The sequence below is a fragment of the Vidua chalybeata genome, chromosome 1 (genome assembly GCF_026979565.1).
Source record: "Vidua chalybeata isolate OUT-0048 chromosome 1, bVidCha1 merged haplotype, whole genome shotgun sequence".
NCBI classification, from domain to species: Eukaryota; Metazoa; Chordata; class Aves; order Passeriformes; family Viduidae; genus Vidua; species Vidua chalybeata.
The window spans coordinates 56,502,671-56,529,958 of NC_071530.1; the positions used below are offsets into that span (position 1 = coordinate 56,502,671).

The window sequence follows — 27,288 nt, forward strand, 5'->3', positions numbered from 1 at the left end:
GAGAGGTAGAACACGGCGCTCCGGAGCTGGCCGAAGGGAAGTGCCAGTTCCCGGCGTCTTTCGGCAGAAGCGGTGCTCCGGAGCGCATCGCTGCCGCTCCAGTCATCTGTGTGCAAAGTAGCCGCTTCGTCGCCTCCGGCAGCCAGAGATCGCGGTAGCTTGCAAGAGGTGAAGTACGAAACCGCGAAGAAGCCGGCTTGTGTGCGGAACTCGCAGACTGCTGGAGAAGGGTGGCTGCCACTCTTCTGCCTGTTGAATTCACTCTTGGCATGCGGCTGGAAGGCGTTCCAGGACAACTTTCCTGGGTTTTTACGAAGCCCTCATGAATCCCTTCTTGGAAAATCTTGCTCGTCCTCTGAGGCTCCCAGATGCAGGCAACACGATGGCAGCTGCTGAAAAGAAGGGCGGCAGTGAGTTGGTCAGGAAAGCAGAAGATAGGCAGCTGACTACACTTGGCAAGGAGCAGCTGCTGGGTTTTTGCAATTGCCTTCACTGCACACAGAAGCCCGCTGCTCTGCTGCTTCGTTTTTTGCATTCAGAAAATTGAACAGTTTTGAATCTGAGCCAGGCTGTTCAGCTTTGCTGCTTTTCACCAACTAATCTCCCCTAATGCAACCTGATGGCTCTCGTGGTTTTTCGCCTTCGCCAGGCTGGAATGTGCCCGCTACTACCAAGAGCTGGGCAGGAGCGGGCAGAGAGCACGGCCATCTGCCAGCAGTGTGCAGCTTGACCAGGAAAGTGCAGTCTCATTGGAATGTGCAGCAAATCCCATTTCTTGGCAAGATCGTGCTAAGCGAGAAGTGCTGGGAGACTTTCTCCTTGAGAAATGGAGTGGAAAAGCTTTTCGCTAAGATTCAGACGACTAGAGAGGCAGAACACGGCGCTCTGGAGCTGGCCGAAGGGAAGTGCCGGTTCCCGGCGTCTTTCGGCAGAAGCGGTGCTCCGGAGCGCATCGCTGCCGCTCCAGTCATCTGTGCGCAAAGTAGCCGCTTCGTCGCCTCCGGCAGCCAGAGATCGCGGTAGCTTGCAAGAGGCGAAGAACGAAGAAGCCGGCTTGTGTGCGAATCTCGCAGACTGCTGGAGGACCGTGGCGGCCACTCTCCTGCCTGTTGAATTCACTCTTGGCATGCGGATGGAAGGCATTCCAGGACAACTTTCCTGGGTTTTTACGTAGTCCTGATGCATCCCTCCTTGGAAAATCTTGCTCATCCCCTGAGTTCCCCAGATGCAGAGAACTTGATGGCACCTGCTGAAATGAAGGGCAGCGGTGAGTTGGTCAAGAAATAAGAACATAGTTATAACAACCTTAGACCAAGATGTGCTCTGCCTGACTGCTAGGCTCAAATTGCTGTCAAACTGAGCCCTCTACGATGAAACAAATGGCAAAATCCCTTTCTGCCTGCAACAAAACCTGCGCTCAGTGCAACAGTTCAACAACTCTTTCTGCTTGCAAGCAAACTACAGAAGCACAAATTGCGCATGGGACATCTCCCAGGCTTACCAAATGGCCATTTCTGAATCTTGTAAGGGTAACCTATCGTTGGTGTGTCTATCTTTAGTATGAATTGGTCTGTGGGAGAAGCAGACGCCAACTCACCTCCAGGATAGTGAAAGCGCGACAGGTGACAAAAGGCAAAGAACGAAGCTGCAGCACTGGGCTTGTGTACGTAGTGTTCAGATTGCAAGGGGAACATGGCGGCCAGTCGTCTGCTTGCCCAATTCACGTTAGCTGTCATATGGAAGAAGTTCATTGACATCTTACTTGTGCTGCTACCTATTCCTTTTCCAGCCCTCTGCAGAAACTCTTGTGCTTCCCTTCAGACTCCCAGATCCAGAGAATGCTACGGTAGTTGCAGCAGAGAGGGGTAGTACAGCATGCATTGGAGAGTTTGATGTGGTTTACGTGCGGTAAGGGGAAGGGCGCAGCCCAGTGCTGGGTTTTACTTCTACAGCCTTTTGCTACAGGGGCAGCTGCTCAAAGTGGCCATGAGAGTTGTGAAAGTGAAAAATGGGACAGCACCTCTATCTGAGAAGAAGAGTACAGAGCCACAGAGTGTTGTGCACTGTTTCAAGGCTGTTTAGAGGTCAGCTTTAAGAATGCCTTGTGTTCCACAGAACCCTGCCACACCAAACATGTAAGAAAGTGCTTATCTGCACATTTTGTGATGAAGTCCCATGGCTGTGTGTCACATTTTCAAGAAACAAGAACATTCCCAACTTTACGAGCCTACCCTCTCAGCCCCCCGAATCACCAGGCCAGCCCAGATATACGGAGCCTTGAGGGAAGGCACATCAGGAGATGGGCACAGGTACAAAAGAGGGTCCAATTCCTGATGTGGTTCTCCAAGCTTGTTTAATCCATGAGATGGAGGGGAAAAGAGAGACCGAACAGGAAGGGTCATGGCCTTTTCTAGGCTCTGGACAGGGAGGGCTTTCTGGCTCTCCGCCAACCCCAGGGGAGCAGGAAGGAAGGGACCCTGTTTATCTGATTCCAGTCACAGGGGTCCCCGAAAGGGAGGAAAGTATAGCCCGAGCGCACTGTAACACCAGCTATGTCTGATTGTGAATGAGCTCTTGCTGGACTTTTCGCAATTCTCACACCAGCTCACACAAGCCTGATGCTCTGCCTCTTTGTCCCCAAAGCCCTCCAAAATAACCAGAAATCACCTCAAAATCATCTTCAGCACCCTCAAAAACATCCCAAATTTCCCCCAAAACACCCCAAACACCCAAAATCACACCAACCCCCCCCCAAATCACCCCAAAGTCGGCTTTGGCGCCCCCAATATCACCCCCAAGACCCCCATCATTGTCTCAAAAAACATCCCAAAATGGCCCCGAAAACCATGCCAAACACTCCCAAAACATGCACCAAATCATCCCAAATCACCCCAAAATTTGCTTCAGTACCCCCACAAAACCGTAAAATCACCCTGTCGTGGTTTGACATGGAAGTAAATGCTTTCAGGAAGTTAGATCAAACCAATCAGTAGTCAGGTTTGGATACTGGCACCTGGAGTGACCACTGAAGATATGGACACGCCTCTGAGAACACAGAGGGTTAAAAGCAAGAACTCCCAGGGGAACTGTCACTTTACTTCCAGTCATCAGAGAGTGCAGACCTCCCCTGCCCAACCACAAGCTGAGTGGGGGAGGGGAAGCCATGCGACCTGAGAGTGGTAGGTAAGGCGTAAAGCAACTGGAACCAAGCCAGCTCCTGCAGATGGAAGGGTGGAGAGAAGCAGAAATGCCTTTGTTCCCCGCCCCCCCCCCCCCCCCCCAGAGGGAAAGAGACAGAGAGCCTGATGGCACCTAGAAATTTGCTGTCAGAGGAGAAGGAGAAGGCAGGGGAAAATGCCCAGTGTGAGAGTTGAGAGTTCTGGGCAGAGATTTCAGCCATCTGGGGAGTCTGAACTTTTAACCCTATCCTAGAAATTGAAGGTTTTGTAAAATATTACTCCTCCTCGATTTATAATAGAAGAGAGACAATTCGGGACCTGAGATGTTAGAAGAAGAAATTTTTAAGTAGGAAGAGATAATAGAGTAGCTTGTAGCTAGATTTTTCTTGTTAGCCATAGACTGAACCAAATTCTTCTGCAATAGCGACTGCATTTTAGGGGGATGCAGTGGTGAACCAAGGAGACCTGCTTCAGCAACCACCAGCACAGGAATGGCAAAACCAGAAAAAAGCTGAAGAAAGAATAGTGATGCCCTCTGTCTTCAAGAAGAAAATGATCTCTGTTCTTAGACCCTCAGCCCCAGGGGAAAAATGGGGGGACTGTAGTCCCAAGATGAAAAGCTGAACTGTTGTCTCTTTTGGTCCATGGCAAAGCGTCCTTAAAGGAGCCCTATGGGCAGTCTGTCCATGCACAGTGGTGAGAACACTGTGACATGGAGAGTGTCACACCGGCAGATTTTCTCCGGGCGGTTGCCATGTGTGACATGGAAACACAGGAGGTGGCAACTGTGTTTCCTGGGGGTCTATGGCGTAGGAGAGACTCCTCTCTCCCTTGATGGACTGAGTATTGATTATCTGAAGGGTGGCAACTTGATCAAGAATCCCGGGTGATGTCTCACTGTGGTTGTTTTGGAAATTGGGTGGGAGGAGGAGTGTTTTGGAGGGTCTTCATCCTGGATTTAGTGTGTGTCTTACACAGTAGTAGAAGTTTAAAGTTTTTTTCATTTGTTATCAAGCTTGGGCCTTCTCTGCTCTGTTCCTGATAACATCTCACAGCATTTATTTGAAGAGGTGTATTTTCATGGGGGCGCTGGCATTGCACCAGTGTCAAGCCATGACACCTACTATCAGCAGATGTCTCCCCTGAGAGAGGATTGGTTGTGAAAGAGATAAGGAAAACTTCTCACTTAACAGAAGACAACTGCTACACAGATGGCAATAGAATACATCTTGCTTCTCAATCTGGGACAGTAGTACTAAAGAATGAGTAACAATTTCATATTATGACTGCTATCAGTTGTAAGCTGTTTATTTTTTTTTTTTTTTACTACTATTTAGGTAAAGATAAATGACAAAGCCAGCTGATTTACAAACCTTCACACACTGTTATATAGCTATTTATAAGACATGTATTATTTTGAAGAACTTTTCTAACTACTATTACTTACAGGTCTTTAAAATATATTAAAAAGACTCTTCCAGTTAAAGCCTGGACCCTGGCCAAGTTCTAGCCTTAAGTAGTAGGGAAATATACCAATAAACCCAAGTGTTTTCTATACCAAAACTGTACTCAAGTAATTTTGACTTGCCAAATTTAGACCTATAATAGCTAAACCTCCTTTTGAAGTGAACTTGGAAATCTTACCCGGGAATGGTTTCCCAAGCCCTCACTTTAAAAGGAAGCTTACCAATTATACAGACTCTAAGTAACAGTACAATATTTAAGAAATTGATAATGCATTGTTTTGAATCACCATTCTATTCTTCTTGTACTACTAATTGTATATATTATCTAATTTATTTTTACTTAGTATAAGTTTATTGGTTTTATTGTTTTGCTTTTATGTTGCCTTCATGTTCATAACAAGAAACATATGTTATTAAGAAACAAAAAATTAGGGGGGAATATAGCTCCTCCAGAACTTAACATTAACAATGACACTAAAAATTTTGAAAGCAAATCAAATCAAGTCAAACTTGACCCCTTACCCTCCTGAAACACCCTCAGAACCCCAAGAATTAGAGCCACTGCATTCTCTGAAATTGGATTTTTGTGTTAATTTTAAATACACAGGAAAAAATAATTCTAAAGCTTAGGATGTTTCTCCCTGTCACCCTGTATATAAGAATCAAACCTTTTGGTGCAATTATATTTCTGGCAGCCTTTTTAAATCCAGTAATGCTCCCCCTGCGGCTGTCATCGGAAATGTTTTCAAAGATCAAGCCTGAGCCTTTAGTGGCCAAGGTTTTTAGCTAAAAGATTCTTTTTAAGATGGGTATGTGATGATTTTTGAAAATAATTGTATTAATCACAATACCTTGCCTGTTTCAATGTATGCAAACATTAATTAATAAGACCATTAAAGGAGTGGTTTTGGTTGAAAAGAGGGAGACATTGGGACACACAAGACAGATGGACTTCGGACCTGGTTAGCATAAGAGATTTGATAATCAAGATTCCTTGGCAAGAACAAACAGCTTTGAAGATTGCCAGAAGATTAAATCAGACTCACTTATCAGAAAAGAAAATTACATCAAGACTTCTGCAAGCAAGAGATGTTGTAAAATGTATAAGTTTGTTTATGTAATGATTAGCCCAATCATTGTAGTAAAACATTACTAGTCTTCCTAAACTAGTACATAAACAATGTAGTCCACAATAAATTTGGGTTCTTTTGACCCTCTCACAGTCTCCCCGTCTCTCTCATCATCCCTGATAGTATCCGTGATCTATGTTTACTGCCATAAGTTAATGGATTCTTACCTCACTTCTTGACATATTTAAAGGTTGCAGAGGACAGATTTGCAGGTGAGAATAGGTGCAAAATTGTCCCACAGCTCTATCTTGTGAGATCATTAGGAAGTATAACAAACTATCACCAGAAATAAGGCCTCAATGGCATTTTGCCCTGACTAGTCTTGCATGTGACTATCCCACCTATCCACCACTTTAAATCACAGTGTTTGATAACTCATAGCCTGTAATTCTTAATACTGTACGCCTACAAGCAAATATCAAAAAAAATGAAGCCAGCATGTAAGTGTTCATATGTCCTCTATCAGAGGATGGGTGTTCTCTGTAACACAGAAGCACATATGAGTCTCAGAAGCCTATCCACTGTTGGATCTTCAAAAGCTTCCTGTCTAAGTTGACGTTTTGTACTTTCCAGCATGACGGTTTGTTCTCCACCACTTCCACAAGCTCATCAAATGCCTTCTGGTATGCCCACAGAAACCTCTTGTCAGTTTTGCCTTGCATCTAAGGGAACTCATAGAGCTTTTGGTAGGTCCCAGATGCCTCTGAAAGCCTATCCCTAAACTAAACTTTTACTATGAGCTATCTGCAGCTGTCTTAATGTCGCATTGCAACTGATCTGAAGCTGCCCTCTAAACTCAACCAACCTAGAAGAAAATAAGTCCCTGGATAAGGTACGGATAGGTTGGATTCAAACCCAAGCAAAGACCTCAGCCAACACTGTTCTAGCTTAGATGCTGATACACCACTGGCTAGAGAGCTGGGCAGAGAGAGGTCATCCAATCAACTATCTGAGCCCAGGAAATCCAAAGCCCCTATAAAAGGGGCAGACATATTGAACTCATTGCTGTTTGCTGATGACCTACCAGTGTTGTGTCATGTGTCTGTCTCCAACCCACAAGCCCACATATCAGTTCTATAAATGCCTGCTGATGGCCCTGCACCACAGCCCATGGAGTGCCTTTTAATATGTCCCATGAAAGGCTTAGAGACATATAGAGTGCAGTAGGGGCATGTGCTGATGTTTTTCTTCTCACTAGCCTGAGAATGTTTTTTAATTCAATTGATACACTGTGCAAATCTAGAACCTTCACATGCCTTCTGATCTGTCCACAGGACCTTCATGTGCCTTTCATTGTACCTAAGAGCCTGTGGAGTGTCTTTGGTGTGCTCCCAAGGTACCTCTGAGTGCCTATGCATAAACCTATTCCTAACCCAAGGCATACAGCTGCAGTCACACCCAGTGGTATATGGGGACATTCTAGTGTGCAGCATGCCTTTCCAAGTGCCTTTTGAAGTATCCCAGCAGTGCTTTTGACTCATCAGGAGTTCACTGGGCCACCTGATTACCTTTTTATTCCCTCTGTTCCTGTGCATCAAACCACAGGGACAGGTAATGGCTGCTTTCAGCTTTTGCTGTTTATAGCTTTGTCTTACTTCACCTGAGTGTTATGATAAAAACACTGGCCTTGAGCCTAGCCAAGGACTTGGGCACTGCATCACTCTTGTTCTAATCTGAGCAACTCACATCTTGATTGTATTACAAAGGAATAAAAAAAGGAAAAAATAAAATAGTGGTTTATATGTTTAAACAGACCCATTCTTTTTAGAGCAGAACAATATTCTGATACACTTTAGGTCTTAAACAACATTTACAAAACTAAAGACCGCCTAAAAATGAACAGAATAGTAACAGGAGCAAAAGGTTTCTATTGAGCACCTAAACTACTCAACAATTTCAAATGAAAAACACTTAGGAGCTCGTTCAGTTCAGAAAAGCAGATTTTATTTCAAACAGCAGCACATACATATATTTTCAAAATATACAGATTTGAAAACAAGAGACTGCATTTCATTAACCACCTTGTTGTGGTTTATCAACTGTTGAATTATATTTGGAACCAGGTGGAGTTCCTGTACCATAGCCTTCATATAAGATGGACGCTCTCATGTTTCATTATTGTTATAATCATTCAAAATAACGGTAACTGCCAGTACCTCATAGAAAAAAAACTCACACGGCTTATCTGTTTACTATCATCTGGAGGTTTCATCTACCTCAGTACTTTAAATACAGAAATGTTATTTTTAACAGGTATTGCAAATAACGAACTTCTGGGAAACACTTAATGCACAACATAAACAAATTTGACTGGCTGTATACATCTCTGAAGGAAGGCTCCTGAACCACAACTAATTCCCAAAGAAGCAATATAGCAGCATTTTGGTAAGAAAAAAGGACAACCTTTTCTAAAACCTTTCCCTTTTATTTAGATGCAGAACAAATATTAAAATAATCAAAAGTTGCTGACATTTCTGTATCTTTAAAAATATGATTGCATTACCAATTTTGTTTTAGCACAGCTTAAAAAGTGTTAGAATATGCTACATATAAATATCCTAAGCTATCCACCATTTATTAATTCACCATTTATTAATTTTCTACATAAATCTGCTTAAAATATTATTTAAATTGAACATCTTGCTAGGAAAAAAACCCCACATCATCAGAAGATTCAGCTTGCAGCTAATTTTCAATGCACTAGAAGACAAAGAAGCTGCTCAAATTATGGCCAAAAAACTTCATTTTCTTATGGTGGGGATGTGTTGTGTTTGAAAAACACATGCAAACAGATTAAGAATAAATGGTGATCACTTCACGTCCACTGCCTCGGACTAGGAGAACTCTATCTAGACCTTCTGTCAGAACTTCCAGAAATTCCATGTCTGAAATACCATTTGGTCAAGGAATTTATTCAGAAGAGAAACAAAATATCTAGCAATCTCTCAAAAAGTCTGACATATAATGCAAAAATAGAGTTCAACAGTTTCATCAAAGAGTTTTTCTGTGCCACCCTTTACTGTCCTGTTACCCAGTTATTCAAGTGGAAGTAAGGCCTAACTTGGGGGAAATTCCTAGTTTTGCCCTACTCACCTACAGAAAAGATAAGAATAGGAAATTTTAAAATTAGTTTAAAGTTAAGGAAATCCTTTATATCAATAAACCACCTCCCCAATCAAGATTTTTTATCTTTTATTTTTTAACTCTCTTTTTGTCATTTTCTTATAGGCAGACTTATGCTTACCATACGTAGTAATGGTTATCCCAACACGTAATGGCAGAATCACAAAAATTAAATTCTCAGTTTCAAGAAATATGGAATCAATACAGTAGAGGATACAGTTTTCATCCCCTTTTCTGTTTTTAGGAGGTCCAGGCATATTCAGGAGAACTAGCTGAGCATGCTGTGATTTATTAAGCACTACTCCATTGAGCTTCACAGCAGTGTGCATTCTTCTCACATTTGACTGATTCCTAGCATGCAAAGAAATATTTGTAAGCATTGTTATAACACTTACATAATTGAATCATACAATATTTATTTGAAATTATAAGTATGTAAAACAAGCTATTTTCATGGATACTAGTATTTGTACATATTCAAAATAAATAAAATGCAATACCTTTGACAAGAACATTTAACTTTGAAATTCAAGCAGTTCTAAGTAAATTGTCAAAATGCACAAATCTTCCAGTTTTCAATTATCTTTTACCAAGATGAATCAAAAACTTGATTTCAATAGATATTACAGGTCAGACAAGAACCACTAAGAATCTCATTTATTGACTTACATAAAAAAGTAACTGGATTTACACAAGAATTTCCAAACAATGAAATTCCAGGAATGCAATGGAAAGATCACAGTATTTATGTTGTACAGTAAAAGATTTTACTCAAGCTTCTTTGGAAACATTAAAAATTCTACAAGCTGGTGAAGAAAATTCACAAACACCATAGAATTTTGAAAAAATTGCTAACTTCTTATGTTGCAACAGTACAGCAGTAAGCAGTGAGCTGAAACTGAGCTTATCCCTTTACATTATCAACATTACCTAATATTTTCCTTGTTTCATCTACAAAGATAATTGTTGTAGATCTGTGCACAAGAAGAAAAAACTGCTAGGATTTTTTAAATGTCCTTATTTTACTATCTCTTTTGTATGGCTCAGTGGTTTTTCAGAACAAAAGAACAGTTTCCTTACAGTTCCTGAGAAAGAGCTGTGTGTAGAGTTAGCCAAGGCTGGAAATGAGTCATATGCTACAGTGTGACCAAAATATTCAAACTTTACCATAGTCCATTTATCTAAAAGATCTGCTGCCTAAAAGTAGGGGTTGTTTCTGTTTTGGTTTGTTGTTGTTTTTTTGGTTTTTGGTTTTTTTTTTTCCCCAAATAAATAGTTAAAAGGTATTTGACTTGAAATTTAGTGGCCAGTGGAAACCAGCCCTATCAATTAAATTGATTCTTCATGCTCTGCCACCTCCCATCTTCCCCCTCTAAGCGAATCATATTTCTAAAACTGAGTTTATCAGTCCCTCCTGGGGGACTTTCTATCATGTTGGCCACCTATCTTAAGAACCAACTGTACAAAAACTATATATGGAACAAAGGAAAGCTTGAAGTTCCATTTTTTGGAAGCAGAATTGCATTTTGAGAAGACCAAAAAGAACTATGAAGAGAGGAAAGATTGTATAACTGAGATGCATAAATACTGAAACTAAAACATTGCTAAACCAAAAATAAAATGCAGGGTGTAACTTTGTGACAGAGTGGGCAAAAATTCAGCACTGAAATAAAGGCTGGTGGTGTGTAAAATGTGAAGTGAGGCTAACATCACTTATCCTTCAAGCACTGGTAGAACTGAAATAATACATAGTAGACAAAGTAAACGTCCAAAATTTTTATAAGAAGCTCAATTTGCTAAGCAGATAAAATTAAGAAAATGCTGAACTTTGAAAAAAAACCAGAGCAGTCAAGTGAGTTCAACTCAAGAGATGTAGTATTCCGTTTTTGTGTGCTGTCATACCCAATGTATGTCCGAACTTATGTGATTTCTACAAATGCTTGGGTTGGTAGAAGGCAGGCAAGAACTGACTTTTGATGAAACAAGAAAGTTCCCTTTGTGAACAAATATTCCCTATTGTCCAAGTAGTTATAGGACAATGGGAGGTTATTCTTCCAGAAAAAAAAAATTCATTTCATAATGTAATTAATTAGAACTCTAAATATTATGCTGGTGCAGAGAAGTACTGTCAAGTTTTACATTCTTACAGAAACTGTAACACATGTTTTGTGACTTACCTTGAAAAGAAAGTTGATCATATTTAAGGGAAGATTAACAAGTCACAATGATATTTTTTTCAGGGACATGCTAAATCACAGTATATTAAACAAGGAACAAAAGAATACATGCAATGCAAATTACAATTTAGAAGCATGCATAAAATGTACAAGATCACAAGAACCAGAGAACCCAGCGTTTGTTGTTTAGGTGAAGTGAAATTTAGACTTACAGATTTTCCCATTCTCTATGTGAAAGGGAAGCAAATGCATAGAAAAAAAAAAATTATGCCATCAGGTACATTTTAAAGTCAACAATATTAATATACTGTACAGGCACCCCAAGTTTGAACTGTAATTTCTACCCAATTACACATAGTAATCTTAAAATAATAATATCTGAAATCAGTGTTTTGCACAATTCTAAAGTAGTAATAAGAAATGTTTCAAAGATATGAATTTTAAAAACCCCTAATGATTAGAGTATAATGCAGCCTAGGACAATGCTTTACAGCATGAGCACAATAATTTTTGGAATGTGCAGAAGGCAAGCTGTTTCTAAAGAGCTCAAAGCAAATCCAGGACTTATGACTTTAAAGTACTAATTTGAAATACACTTTCTAACTGCATTGCCTACAAGTCCCAGATTTAAGATGTGTTTCATTTAGATATTAAGATTTCCCTTGACATCCACAGTTTTGGTTTGGTCATGTGCAGAAAAGAATTTATGCTATGCTTCTAAGTGCAGTCTTCCAGAACTAAGAAAAGATGCATGTGAGTGCTTAAAATTACAACATGAGGAAACAAACAAGCTGATTTCTATCTGTCATTGTTTTTGTGTCTACTACATTGGTTTGATGCAGGGAGTAGCTCTTATCTATTTAAGAAAAAGACATTAAGGAATCTTTAAATAGGAAATACTTAATATAGCAATACAGATATATTTACACAAGTTTTATATTTCTTTAATTTACAGGATGAGGTCTGAATGTCCATTAAAACAAACATACAAACAACCAACTCACCCCTCTCTCTTCCCAACAAAACACCCCCCACACCCAAAATCACTCACCTAAACTCAAAAACATAAGCTAAATGTCTTGAAAGACTATCTGCTTCTTTGGAACTCCCTCTAATACCAAACATAATAAAAATACAGGGACATACACACTAATTTTTCACCCACAGGAAGAAATAAAAAGTTATTAAGCTTTTTAACACATATGCTTTCTGGTACAATCCAAAAGTTGAGTTAGCAGCTTAAAGGCTGTCATATTTAAACTTCATTCACAACATTCTTGTGAATGACTCTTTACAGTCATTCCACCCAAGTCTATGCTATTTTTATAAGGATGCCATTTAAGTGCATGAAAAGCTCAATTTTTGTATTCAATTTTAAATAAAGCAGAATCTCTTAAAAAACAAAACCCAGATAAAACAACAAACTAGAACCTCCCCCCCCCCCCCCCATTAAAATACACACAATGAAATAAAAAGCTCCAAATACCACATGCATACTTACGGCTTCATGTTGAAAATATCTTTAAAGCCAGACACATTTGAATCCTTGTTTTTATGCTTTTCTGCTACAAACTTTTCTTTAGTCCAGGTCATTTGCACTTTCTCTGGCACAGCAGCAGCCACACTTACTTCAACTGCTGGAGCAGAGCGTGAGGCAGTGTTTTTATCATGGATCAGCTGAGCCTGGCCACAAAACAAATAATCACCCCAAAATTCAGCCAAAACCAGCATTTGTAAATTACATGTTTTTACAGTTTTGAAAACCAAAGAATCAAAGAAGCTGAAGAAAAATGCACCTTTACTTTGTGAACAAATATGAGACTATTGTGACTTGAGCATGAAGTGAAATTGCTTGTAAAAATATTCTTATTTGTTTATATTTGCAAGACTATATCTTACGTGAAGTGTTACTTTTGTAATGAAATAAAGTGAGGTTGAATTCCACCAGAGAGTACTTTATTAACATCAGGGTGTTTTGCCAATGAAAAACTTTCATTGTTCACAAGTTACATTATTTTCTCAGATACTGTTGTAAACATTGTCCATTTCACATGCCTTTAGTTGAACTACAACATGAATCTCTGATGCCAGTATGGGACTGGCTGAATTTAAGTCTAGTTATAGATTTAGGTTATTGAATTAGATTATTTATGCCTACAAGAGCATATTACATAACAAATCCAACCAATCTAGCCATGAAGGGGTCTTCTCTTCCCTTTTAACAGTAGAAATTCTAATCAACTTCAAGAATAAAAAAGTGCATATGCATGTGGGAAGAATATTGTGTTTTCTATTTTCCATTCTCCTTGCTTCTTTGGAGGAAAAGAATAAATATTTAACACATTATTTACTTACTTTTCCTTGTAATACTTTGTCCATAGGCTTTTCTATTTCCATCAAATACAACACAAATACAGTACCTTAGGCTCTAAAAATTGTAAGTGAATTGGTAATTTGGGGTAGGATTCTTTTTGTGCTTTGAACTTTTCTATTTTGGAGGTGGTATTTCTTTTATCCTGTGATTGTTTGTTTGTTTGCTTTTTGTTTAAGATATTTAACAGGTCTGAAAGCTATTCGGAGACTTGTTAAATCATGAGTTGAAGCCCCTGTTCCATTTGAGAACATCAATTATTCACATGTTAGACATAGTCATGGTCCCCCTACATACCTGGTAATTAAGAATTTCATTCAGTTCAATAAAAACCATTACTAAAACCCAAGCAGATGAGAATTCTACTTTAGTTCTCAGAAAAGCAATTCCTCTAGTGGTTCACAAACTGAATTGCAGGTGGTTTTAAATGCCTTTGAGCTTCAGTATATTCCCTAAAATATTTCCTAGTCCCTATCCTTCAGGATTCCCAAATTCTGGAGTTCAGTTGTGAGGTTCACATAAATATCTCTTAGTATGATGGTCTTCCTGCATTCACAGATGATTAAATGATGAGTCAAGACCACAAAGCAGAAGTTCCTGTGAATACAGTTATATCACGAGAATCAAAAAAGCTAACAAATACATGCCAATATTGCAAATACCATGCAGCAGTATCCATTTCATTGTAATGAAATTTTGTATTTGTATTGTATTTGTAAGATGAGTTCAGTACAACTATGCTTCAATGGAAGAAAATTTGCCATTTTTAGAAAGACAGTGAGACCAAGAGAAATTCTGGACTTATAATACATGTTTATAAAAATGCAAACACAACAAAAGCACATTTTTGTTAACTGCTATTTTGATACTAAATTCAATTAATGACACACAACATGTTGCTCTCTCACTCCATGACAAAAGGGAAATACAAAGGTATACAGCACTTCTACAAACTAAGCTACACATTTTACATATGAGCAACACTTCAAGTGCACACTAAACTCATTGATTACATCAGTCCATTTCCTTTCAATGTCAGCCACAGAATACAGTAATGACATATATGGGTTAATAATGGCTTGCAAATAAAAATGGCTTGTGCTCCTTGAAAGACCTAGTATATCAATACAATCTCTGAGAATCTTCAGTACTTCAATAGAGGAACTATAAAGGAAGTCAATGGTTTGTGAAAGCATGAAATATGTTCATTAATGTAACACCCTGCTTCTGGCTCTTAAGAAAATAGACAGTTTCAGAAATGTGTAGTTCAGTCTGCAATAGTGATACTTGAAGTGTTGCAATGGAAAATATGTCTAGTCATGGTCAGCACTATGCCCAACTACCTCTTCCTCTTGATAATCATTAGTCAGCAGTGCCTGAGCATCTTGGACAATGGACAATGGACTGGAGTAGCTTTTTCTTCTAACTGAGCCTCGAGACTCATCTGTGATGCTCTGAATCTAGGACAAAAATGTTACCAATGACAAAAAAAATGTCTACAGTAAAAAGCAGATATCATATTATTCTTCATAAATAGATAAGATGTGGTATCAGCTCATAAGGCTCTTTTTCACAGAATTCTTTTGAGGTTGGAAGAGACCTTCAAGATCAATCGACCATGCCCTAACACCTCAACTAAACCATGGCATCAAGTGCCATATCCAGTCTTTTTTTAAACACATCCAGGGATGGTGACTCCACCACCTTCCTGGGCAGGCCATTCCAGAGCTTTGTCACTCTTTCAGTGAAAAACTTTTTCCTAATATCCAACCTCTATTTCCCTTGATGCAGCTTGAGACTGTGTCGTCTCATTCTGTCAGTTGCTGCCTGGTGAAAGTGACCAACCCCACCTGACTACAACCACCTTTCAGGAGGTTGCAGAGAGTGATAAGGTCACCCCGAGTCTCCTTTTCTCCAGGCTAAACAACCCCAGCTCCCTCAGTTGTTCCTCATGAGGCTTGTGTTCCAAGCCCCTTCCCAACCTAGCTGCCCTTCTCTGGATGTGCTCAAGAATCTCAACATCCTTCCTAAACTGAGGGGCCCAGCACTCAAGGTGTGGCCTCACCAATGCCGAATATAGGGGAAGGATGACCTCCCTGCTCCCGCTGGCCACACCATTCCTGATACAGGCCAGGATGCCATTGGCCTTCTTGGCCACCAGGGCACATTGCTGGCTCATGTTCAGCTGGCTGTTGACCAGTACCCCCAGGTCCCTTTCTGCCTGGGAACTGTCCAGCCACACCGTCTCCAGCCTATATCGTTGCAGGGGGTTATTTGCAGGGGCCAAAATGCAGGACTCGGCACTTGGATTTATTAAACTTCATCCTATTGGACTTTGCCCATCCATTCAACCATTCCAAGTCTCTCTGCAGAGCCCTCCTACCTTCCAACAGATCGACACACACTCCCAGCTTAGTGTCATCTGCAAATTTACCAATGGAAGACACAATCCCCTCATCCATGTCATCCATAAAGATATTGAACAGAACTGGCCCTAGCACAGACTCCTGAGGGACACCACTGGTGACTGGCCGCCAGCTGGATGCAGCACCATTCACCATTGTTCTCTGGGTCTGGTCATCCAGCCAGTTCTTAACCCAGCAAAGAGTGCTCCTGTCCAAGCCATGGGCTGCCAGCTTTTCCAGGAGTATGCTATGGGAGACAGTGTCAAAGGCCTTGCTGAAGTCCAGGTACACAACATCAACAGCTTTTCCTGCATCCACCAGGCGGGTCACTTGGTCATAAAAGGAGATCAGGTTGGTCAAACATGACCTACCCCTCCTAAACCCATGCAGGCTGGGTCTGATGTATGTTCTGGCCATTCTGTAAGTTCTGTGCGATGACACTCAATATAAACTGTTCCATAACCTTACCGGGTACTGCGGTCAGGCTAACCGGCCTATAATTAACAGGATCCTCCTTCCCACCCTTTTTATGAATGGGTGTCACATTGGCCAGCTTCCAGTCATCTGGAACCTTACCAGTGAGCCAGGACTGATGGTAAATGATGGAGAGCGGCTTTGCAAGCTCATCTGCCAGCTCCCTCATTACCCTGGGATGGATCCCATCTGGTCCCATGGATTTATGAATATCCAAGAATCTCAGCAGTTTTCTGACTGCCTCCTCTTGGATAATGGGGGGATCATTTTTAAATGTTTAGTAGTTAGTTATGAAGTCCCTTTACAGACATTTGTGAAAATCCTTCCATCTCTGTGGGAAGCTCAAATATTCACTTGTTTTTGAGGGTCACATCCTTTCATATATGTATATATTCAGGTGAAATTTTTCACTCAATTACAATCAAAAGCATGAAAAAAATTAAAGCATGTGAGAAAGCTACTTTTCAACTGTAAAAACCTAAAAACCTAAAAATCTAATAATTCACAAACTATAATTGTGCTCCTCACCTGCATGCACCCAGATTTCTGCCAATCTTGCCTAATAACACAACCCAAGACAATTTATTGGTACAAAGTATTATCACCTTCTCACAGGTCCCATTATCATTGCTTTGCCCAAGAGTCCTTAGTGAGGATTAACCAGAGAAAGAAGTCAACAACCACCAAAAAAGGAAGCAAGAAAGGGAATGAGGCTCTACATTTTCTTTCCCCTTTGTAGCACTACTGACTAAGTCAAATAAATAATTGTTTACCAGTTAGACCTAAGTTGCCTATGTTATGCTTTGCAGGCATATATTATATTTATACCCAAATAGAAGCAAATTGATCAAGTTTTCCAAAAAAGTAAACAAAGATCTGGTGAGTCCTCTATCCCCAGTTCTACTAGAAAACCCAGAGGCAATATCAAATCAATTTTCTTTTAAAAAAGTGACAGGAGAAGGGAGGATGAGGGTGATTGCTCAGGGGTAAAAGCATGCTTATAACTAAAACAGCAAATAAACACTGTACCAAAGAAAAGTCTCCACTTTGGGAAGGCCTAAGCCTCATTTGAAGGTATACATGCACAAAAGCACTAATCTTGGTGGTAACAGGAAACCAAATTACACTCAGTATTCAAAACTGGAATACCAGGTTATATTTTAATGCCTGGAGACAGATATTAAAAAGAAATGCAATGCTAATTTGAACTAGTGATACTAATAAAAGAAATGTTTTGGACGTCAGCAAAAAATTGAAAAGAATGGCTCAGCTAATTAAAAAAAAAGATGATCAGAGTAAGAATGGGCTGGGCACTCTGTGTGTATATACTAATCTTGTAGCTCCAGAGGAAGTGAAGACATAAATAAACTGTTGTGGCTCGAATTTATTTTACTGATTCCTTGATAAGTGGTTTGTTATGTTGTACCCCCATGTTCTCCCCAAGTTGGTTTACCCCTGGGTTTTACCCTCCCTCAAAGCTGTCCCTCATGCCATTCCCCGCCCCTTGTTTCAGCTCTTTCCCTGCCTGTCAAGGCAACCCACCCCTTGATTCCCAAACCTTCTCTGCCACTTAAACCTCGGGCCAATCCCTGTCTGCAACACCCCTTTGGAATGCCCATACTCCTCAAAGCCCCATTGGCCCATGTGCCCCGTCCTCTCCACTCTCCTACTCCAATTGGCCCCAGACACTTGATGTAATCCCCTCACTCCTCCCCTGAGGATTCCCTATTGGTTAGCTGTTTGTGTATACCCCCGACTTGTATCTAAAAAAAACCCTTGCACAATAGAACTAGAGGCTTTTTGTCCTGCTTCCTTCACCTGGAATAAACTGTTCCTTGTGGAACCTTAAGACAGAGAGCCTCCTCCTTTCTCTTCTGCCTGGTCCCTGTCGTGGCTTGTGTCTCGCACCTTAGAGCAAGTGGTTCTAAAGGTTCTGCCTCTGGTAAATCCCCATACCGAGGCAGTTCCCCACTTGTGGCACGGTGCCAGAGTTCTAAGAGTTATCCCAGGTTCCGGCAGTCGCTTCAATAAACCACATTTTCTTATGAAAATACAAAAGAACAAGGTAGATTTAGATATCCTAATCAGAAACAATAGATGGAGATGACTTTTATTTTTGGACAAGGCAACTAGAGTACTAGTAGGTTCCCAGTACTAGAGGTTTCTGGAGTTATCAAGGGTTTTACTTCAGACCCTGAAATAAATTCAGTGGTATTTTGAATGTCTCAGATTTTACCCTGCCTGATAAGAAGGAAGAAATTGATGCTATAATGGTGATGGTAAAGTTCAGATAAAAGTGAGTAATAAAGAAAAAAAATTATATGGAGGGAATAGAAAGAAATAAAAACTTCCAAGCAAATAATACTCTGAAGTATAGTCCAGATGCCAAGCAACTCAGAGCTGAGAAGAAATTCTTCCATCTCCTCTGCAATTTATGTGCTATAGAATACAGAGCACTAGCTCTTACTAATCATGTGGAAGTTAAATCCTTCAAAATCTACAAAAGATAAATTACTCAAACTACACTGGAAAAATATTACTGCTTAGTAAAGAAACAATAAGACTGAATGAGTTGTACAGAAAAGTTTGGTTTTTTACTGGAGGATATTAGGCAGGCTCAAATTGAAAGAAAACTAGCGTTGAGATGGATAAGAAAGACGTTTTACAGCAAGAAACTGTAACAATAGCAGGCATCTTTAAGAACCTTTAAAAAATCCTGTGAGGTGGAAAAATGAATAGAGAGAAGAGGAGAAATAAAAGGAAAAAAGCATAAATCCTCCAAACTGCTCGGACTTGTACAATTAACACCAAAAAAGAAAAGCCATATGAAAAAGAAATCTAGCTGTTTTACTATGAGCAATTAAACACAGTAGAGTTCTCTTGTTTGCTATACGATGGAAATCATTTATGTGATGGCAAAGCCAGAGCATTCACTATCTTCTACATCACTAAAAGGTCTTGATAATACTGAAAGAGTTAGCAGAATAGATGAGGGGGTAGAAGCACAAGCCAAAAGGAAAGGACTTATAAGTTACAAATATTCATAAAAATACAGCTGAATGAAGCTTGTTGCTATAATATGCAAAATAGTAAGGATAGGGGAGCAGCAAAACCAGCATTTCTATCTTGATACTATAGGATTATAGTTTGTTGGGCTAATTTTGGTTCCAAAAAAAAGAGTTGATTCATAAAACATTCAAAACAATGCAGAAACAAAAGCACAGTCAGTGTGATTTGAACAATTTTGTATTATATTGTGTAATATGGTGTATTTGTAAGTCATACGAGGAGTGGCTGAAGGAGGTAGGGTTCTCTAGCATGGAGAAAAGGAGGCTCAGGAAGGACTTTCTCACTCTATTCAACTACCTGGAAGACAGTTGTAGTGACGCAGGGTTGGTCTCTTTTCCCCAGTAATAAATGAGAAGACAAGAGGAAATGGCCTTAAGTAGTACCAAAGGATGTTTAGATTGAACATTAGGAAAAATTTCTTCATTAATATGGTTATCAAGCATTTGAATGGGCTGTCCAGGGAGGTGGCTGGAGTTGAGTCTCTGGAGGTATTTAAACAACACGTAGATATGGCACTTAGGGACATGGTTTAGTGGTGGACTTGGCAGCATTAGGTTAGTGGTCAGACTTGACTTAAAGGTCTTTTTTAACATAAATGATTCTATGATCCTAAGACCAAATCACAATAAAAGATAATCAGTCCAATTGTGTAATCATGAATCTTAGCTACTGATGTCAAGTTTGGAAAGACTCTGAATGTATTCCACACTGATGCTTAAATGTTTTGCTAATCAACACTTACACTCAACAAAACCAGGAAAACTCTTAAAATCTATTTAAAAAAAAGTTATTTCTTTCCCCATATAACTTTAATCTTGTAAGTAAAACTGGTTGTAGAGAAACACAATGCAGTTATGGAAGTTTTTGACTAGTTAGAAGCTACAGCTAGAAGATTGTTCTTTCAGATTTTTTACGGAACATCCTGTCAAGTCTAAGTTCCTACCTCCCTTTCTCTTTCATTCTTTGATAGCTGCATCTGTTTTAGCATCTGAGATCGCTGTTCCATCATAAGTGTCTTCTCATATGTGAACGCAGAAATATCATTTTCAAACTGCAAAATAAATTGGCATTAGAAACACCAGAAAAAAAGTACTGTTTAGAAGAACAACATTTAGATAGTGCATCTCTCATATCTGTATTCATTTGGTGGATGTATTTATGGCATTAGAGTAAGCCTAAGCACATAATTAATCGATCACTTCCGTCCTCATTCTTAAAACCTAATCTTCGAACAGCAATTTCATACAGTGAACTATCCTACTGTAACAATATTATTGTGATTTTATCTACATTTTAGGTACTTGGAACAGACTTTCCACTATTCTGTTCCAACTAGGTTGCAGAAGTGAGAGTTGAAAGCACTTATTTAAACTGGGTCTGCATTGGTGCTACCTGCGCATATGTGGACACTTGTTTCCTTAAAAAACTGTAACTGTTAGGCACAAATAACACATTATCCTTTCATCAGAGAGAAATGTTCATAAACAAAGCCATTTCTTGCCATAGCAAGAAATTCTGGCATATATTCTCATACTGGCTGAAAACTAAAATACAATATAAAAATCTATAGGAGTCACCTGTGTTATCACTGACTTGTAACATATCTCTTATCCTCTGGAAGATTCTCAGAATTAAATATTACCGACAGAAGAAAAGAATAAATTGTATTTCTGTAGTGGTTTAACCCCAGCCAGCAACCAAAGCCCATGCAGATTCTAACTCCTCCACAAGTGGATTTGGGAGAGAATCAGAAGGATAAAAGCTAGAGAACTCATAGGTTGAGATAAAGACAGTTTAAGAGGAAAAGCAAAAATTGTGCACACAAGCAAGCAAAACAAGGTATTAATTCACCGCTTCCCATGGGCAGGTCCCCATCATGTATAATGGTTACTTGAGAAAACAAACAGCATCACTCCAAACATTCCCCCCTTCTTCCTTCTTCTCCCCAGCTTATATACTGAGCATGATGTCATATGGTCTGGAATATCCCTTTGGTCAGTTTGGGACATGTGTCCCAACTGTGTCTCTTCCCAAATTCCCCCAACTTCCTTGCCAGTGTGGCAGTACGAAAAGCAGAAAAGATCTTGATTCTGTGTAAGCCCTGCTTCACAATAACAACAACATCCCAATATGCTCAGCAGATATCCAAAACACAGCCCCATACCAGCTGCCATGAAGAAAATTAACTCTACCCCAGCTGAAACAAGCACAACTTTCTATACTGTCTCCTGCTCAAAATTCAGCCAAGCCATTTCATGGCACTCTGTGTTCTTTCAACTGTACATGCCACAGCATTTGAGATTTTCACATTCAGTACTCTAAGCAAAGAACAGTAAATTTTTTCACAAGTAATTTTTTTCCTAAGTAATTAAAAAAATTCTTAAAATTGTTTTATGATTGATTAGTATGATAAACCTTTTAATAAGTTCAGGTGATTCTAGAAACTTGTGGTGGTAGAAGTTTTCAACCAGTTTACTCATCTTCATCCCACTTCAGAATGAGTAAAAGTTTTGGTTGGGTTTTTTTTCCCGCATGAGTCTTACTTTGGACATTATGCTAGTCACCTTTTAGTGCTGGAAATTACATCCTTAGTTTCAAAAAAAAGTGGGCCTAGACAGAGTATAGCTTTTGTCCTTTCTCCTAAACAGTTAATGACCCATATTTTAAAAAGGAAAAAAGTTACAAAACTCATTTTGTCACTACCTTGACTTGTGAAACTGTAGCTATACTGTCCTGCTTTCAGTACTGGCTGAGGCTGGTGATGCCAAGAACAACTCTCATTTGAGCCTAGGGATTCCTTATTCCAGAGAGGTATTCTTACAGCAGTTGGAGACATAGCCAAGTCCATCCTGTCTCATACCATATCTAATATCAAGCACATTCAGCCTTCCATTTCACTGCTTGCTAAAAATTCAAGCTTTTCCTTCTGAATGAGCCAGCTCTATGGACTAGTCGTCATAAATAAACTCTACTTGATAAACCCATTAAACTCACCACCACATACAGCAGCATTATAACATGGTAAGATAACGATGCTTAACTTCTTGTTCTTTGTGGGACTGCAATTTTTCAATTCCTGTATTTGGGCTAATATCCCTTTCTTTGAAAAAAGCTAAATCTGTTTTCTCAAGTTTAGTCCCAGTTGCACATTAAAAATATGTAGTAACAAACCATTTCAACAACTTCCACTTGAGCATTTAGTCTAAGGTGGTATAAGAACATCTGAAGATCCTTCTTCATTTGAATGCTATTATCATCCATTTGAGCAACGGTGAAGATACGCATTTTACATTTTCTCCAAACCTACCAAAAAGATACACAAAAACAGTTTGCAACACTGTGATTGCTATTACCATGCATTATTTGAACAAGGTGAAGGAGTATTTAATTAGACATGCTTAGAACCACTTAGTGCTAGAAAATGAATTCCTAGCCATTTTCTGTTGTCCTTGCCTTGTGCTGTCGAAGGAGAAAAGGCAGCAACATCAGCATACCACCATCATGAACAATCCACCACACATCGATATTTCCTTCAGTAAAACGTTCTTGATTTGTTGGAAATAAGTCAATGTTTTTAGCTACCAAAAGTGCTTGTTGAGCTGCAGTTGTTTCTCGTACAGTATCTGGAAGGGAAAACAAGACATTTAATCAAGAACTCCTAGTTTTCATACACAGATTTTGCTTTTGTTTTAAATTCAAAAGATTAAACCCTCCCAGATTCTGCTGAGGCAAAAGAGGAATATCCCAGGTGTCTTGGCAAAAGAGGAATACCCTGGGTGTCTTGATTCCAGCTGGGACAAGGTTAATTCTTGCAATAGCAAAGAGACGTGCGGCTAGGACCCAGACGTTACTCTACATTACTTAATGCTGCTGAAAGCAGGCGGGAGTATCTTCCAAACAGAAGAGGTTCCTTCTGGTCCAATAAGCATAGTGCTGAGCTGGAGGGAGTGCTTGGGTGGTACCAGTTCCAAGACAGAGGAAGAGGTTGAGGTGACACAGCTGTGATCAGGTGGAGCTTCATGGTGAGCATTTTTGCATATGCGTCATTCTCTCTTTTGTACACTATTTGCTGTTAAACATTGTTGTCGTTTCCAGTAAATTGTTCTTAACCTGTGATCTTTATCTTTTACGCCTCCAATTCTCCTCTCCAACCAGCCTCAACAAAAAAGGAAAAGTGAGCGAGCAGCAGCATGATTTAGTGCGTCAGTGGGAACACTAAATTAGGGAGTACTACTCCTAAGCCACAACAATATTTATTTGGTGTCTGAGGTGAGGCACAATGGGATAAGATAACAACAGACTGGCTAGAGCAGGTCGGAAACAAATTTGATCTAGGCATTTTTTGGTTTAGGTGTGGAGCCACTGGTTGCAATGTTGCTTGGTCTGTTCAAGTATAATCTGATATATATTCCTGTATGTGCTTCTCATTATATTTTTCAGAGTAGGAAAAGAGATCAGGATTTCTTTGCTGATATACCGAGGGATGTCAGTTTATGACATCATAATGTCAAAGATGATGATCATAATGTCAAAGAAGATGATTGACTGTTGCTCTCCTACTCTTACCTCAGGTACTACCTTTGCATGTTTACTAATCATACACTCTCTGTGGGGGGAACAGGGCAGGATAATTTTCCCCAGCTTTTCATCCCCTTTTCCTGGCCTTTTACACCCCCTTCAGCCTGTTACATTCAGAGAATTCTGAATTCCATTTGGATGTTAAGGAAATCATACTCTTGGTGCTAAGCCTACCAGGTTTCCTTAGTCTACACCACGTTTAGAGTAATGGACTTTTCTTAGGAGGTTACTCAGAGATCTGTGCCAAGGGTGTATAGTCATGAGTAACAAAGAAAGTGGGAGAAAATGGGCCAGCTTTTGAAGGATTATTCTGGTTTGGAACTTCACTCCTGAACTACAGGACCATGGTAAAGTAACAGAATACTTGACAGAAAAATGCTATGGCAATTCCAGGGAGGTGTGAAGTTCTCCAACATGCTGGGCCTTGGCTACTATTTATTGGACACTCTGCAATACTAGACAGCAGTCTCAGGGGGAAGAAGAGGAAGGCAGACTGACAGGCACTGTGGCCACTCAAACTGCAGCAGAACCAGAGGAACAACCTGTGCCAGTAGCAGTTACCCCTATATAGAAAAAGAAATCAAAGACAAAATCAGTTCACTTAGTGAAGGATGAAAAGGAAGGGGAGCCCTCACAATAGGAGGAACAGGCAGGGCCAGAGATAATCACCCAATCCCTATCTCCAGATGAGCTGTGAGATATACAAAAAAAAATTTCAGCCACCAATTGTGTGAGCCCCTAGTGACTTAGCTGCTCTGATGCTGGGATATTGCTGCCCGTGATATGAAACTATGCTTTGGCTATCCAAGACTGCAGATAGATTTGAAAAGTTCAAGCAAGTTAGAGAGATGCCCCATGCCCTGCCAGTATGGAACAGAGTCACTGCTATAAGAAGCAAGGCTGCACTGGAAAAGGGTGAGGCTCCAGAACACTTGGAATACATTGATTACATCATCTTGTGGGGCAACACAGCAGACGTTTTTGAGAAAAGGGAGAAGATAACCCAAATCATCTTGGAGGCCAGTTTTACCATAAAGCAAAGTAAGGTCAAGGGACCTGCCCAGGAAACTCAGATTTTAGGAATCAAATGGTAACATGGACACCATCAGATTGCCATGGATGTGGTCAACAAAACAGCAACTACGTTTGCCTCACCAACCAGCAGGAAGGAAACACAGGCTTTCCTAGGCAAGTGTGGGTTTTGAAAGATACATATTCCAGAACACAGTCAAATAATAAGTTCTCTCTATCATATGACTTGGAAGAAGAATGATTTTAAGTGCAGTCCTGAGCAACAGAAGGCTTTTGAACAAATGAAACAGAAGACTTTCATGCAGTAGCCCGTGGCAAGTCAGGACAGGACAAGATGTGAAAACTGTGCTTTATACTGCAGCTGGGGAGATTAGTTCTTCCTGGAGTTTCTGGCAGACAGTACCTGGGGAGACTCAACAATGATTCCTAGGGTTCAGGAATCTCGCATACAAAGGATCTGATGCCTGTTATACCCTTACTGAGAAAGGGCTACTGGCATTATAACTGGATATTATAAAGGGGTTCAAGCATCTTCAGAAGTGATTAGCACCAAAGCACAGCTCCTCCTGGCATCCCGACTGCCAGTACAGGGCTGGATGTTCAAAGGGAAAATCCCTTCCACACATCATGCCACTGATGTTATGTGGAGTAAATGGATCATGCTGATCACACGGTGAGCTTGAACAGGAAACCCTGATTACGCAGGCATCTTGGAAGTCATGACAAACTAGGCCAAAAGTGAAAATTTTGTACTAAAATCAGAGGAGGAAAAGGTGATACATGCTGAGGAGGCCCCACCATATAATCAGCTACCTGAAAAAGAAAAGTGTTATGCTGTCTTTACTGATAGTTCCTGTCATCTTGTAGGGATACATGGAAAATGGAAGGCTGCTGTATGGATTCCTATGTGGTGAGTCACAGAAGCTATTGAGGGACAAGGCGGATCAAATCAGGTTGCGGAGCTGAATGGCATCCAGCCGGCTTTAAGTATCACCGATCAAAAGAAATGGCCAACATTCTAGCTGTACACTGACTCATAGATGGTAGTAAATGCTCTGTGGGGATGGCTAGAACTACTGAAAAAGACCTATTGGCAGCACAGAGGTAAAACCACCTGGGATGCTGAATTGTGGCAAGACATTGCTGCTTGGGTAGAGAAGGTGGCTGTAAAAGCATGCCATGTAGATACACACATACCCAAAGGCAGGCTATTGAAGTACATTGCAACAATGGACAAGTGCATTGGGCAGCCAAGAATGAAGTCTCTCAGGTGGCAATATATGCTGAATTATTTCTGGTTCACTGGGCCAATGATACCTTAGGTCATTGGAAAAGTGATGCAACATAGTGATGGGCTTGTAATGGAGAAGTGGACTTAACCAGGGACAATGAGCATGGACTACAACAGATGCACCAGTTTTGACCTCCTGATGCAGCTTGCAACCAGCCCTTCTGCTCTGGAAAACACTTAGAACCTGCAGTCATGGACTAAATGGACTCAAGAGACATCTTGGAGGAATGGATATCGACTGTGGAAAAGATACTTGTTTGTGTGTGTGTGTGTGTGTATACACACACACACACATTCATATACATACGTATATATATGTGTAAGTTGGAAGGCGTAGGATCTGGGCACAACATAAATGGTATAAAATATGTGGTGGATAATGTTTTGCTTCTGGCCAGGACAGAGTTAATTTTTGCAACAGCCAGGAGGGGGCATGGCTAGGACCCAGACCTTATTATATGCCACCTCAGGATATTGCCAGAGGCAGGGGTAAGGCAGTCTCTTCCAAGGAGAAGGGTTTTCTTCTGGTAGAATAAGCATGGGCCTGGTTCAAAGCTAGAAGAAATGACTGAGTGGCACCAATTCTGAGCTGGAGGGAGTAGTTGGGGTGGCATGGCTGTGGTTGGGTAAAGCTCCTGGTGGACGTTTTCGCATGAAAATCACTCTCTTTTGTATACTCTCTGTTATTAACACTGTTGCTCTTACTACTCATTTTCTTATCTCATTGCTGTTTCCAGTAAATTGTTCTTATCTCAGTCTGTGATCTTTACCTTTTGTGCCTCCAATTTTTCTCTCCAACCCAGCACAAGGGGGGTGGGGAAAGAGAAAGAGGGGTAAGTATGCAGCAGTGTGATTTGGAAAGTCTCACTGGGAGCACTAAATTGCTGAGCAGCATTCCTAAACCATGACACTGATTTTAGTGACCAGCCTGCTTAGAAGAAGAAAAAGCAAACCTGTGGTTGAAGAGGGCTGAGAAAGGCCACTCCAGATTAA

At 40.3% G+C, this 27,288-nt stretch overlaps 1 protein-coding gene across 2 annotated transcripts in view; it reads right to left on the reverse strand.

Annotated features, from left to right (window-relative positions):
- Positions 1-7,697: 7,697 nt before the first annotated feature.
- LOC128788129 (solute carrier family 12 member 7-like) overlaps positions 7,698-27,288 on the reverse strand; it is a 65,710-nt gene continuing 46,119 nt past the window's right edge. Inside the window, exons 19-25 of one of the 2 annotated variants that reach the window (XM_053942963.1) lie at positions 22,848-23,017; positions 22,566-22,697; positions 20,338-20,445; positions 14,790-14,906; positions 12,577-12,758; positions 9,116-9,249; positions 7,698-8,660 (exon numbers count right to left, since the gene is read on the reverse strand). In XM_053942963.1, the coding sequence (XP_053798938.1) occupies positions 8,569-8,660; positions 9,116-9,249; positions 12,577-12,758; positions 14,790-14,906; positions 20,338-20,445; positions 22,566-22,697; positions 22,848-23,017 (935 nt within the window). In that variant the 3' untranslated portion in view covers positions 7,698-8,568. The remainder of the gene's footprint in view (positions 8,661-9,115; positions 9,250-12,576; positions 12,759-14,789; positions 14,907-20,337; positions 20,446-22,565; positions 22,698-22,847; positions 23,018-27,288) is intronic. The other variant, XM_053942972.1, reaches the window with a different exon arrangement.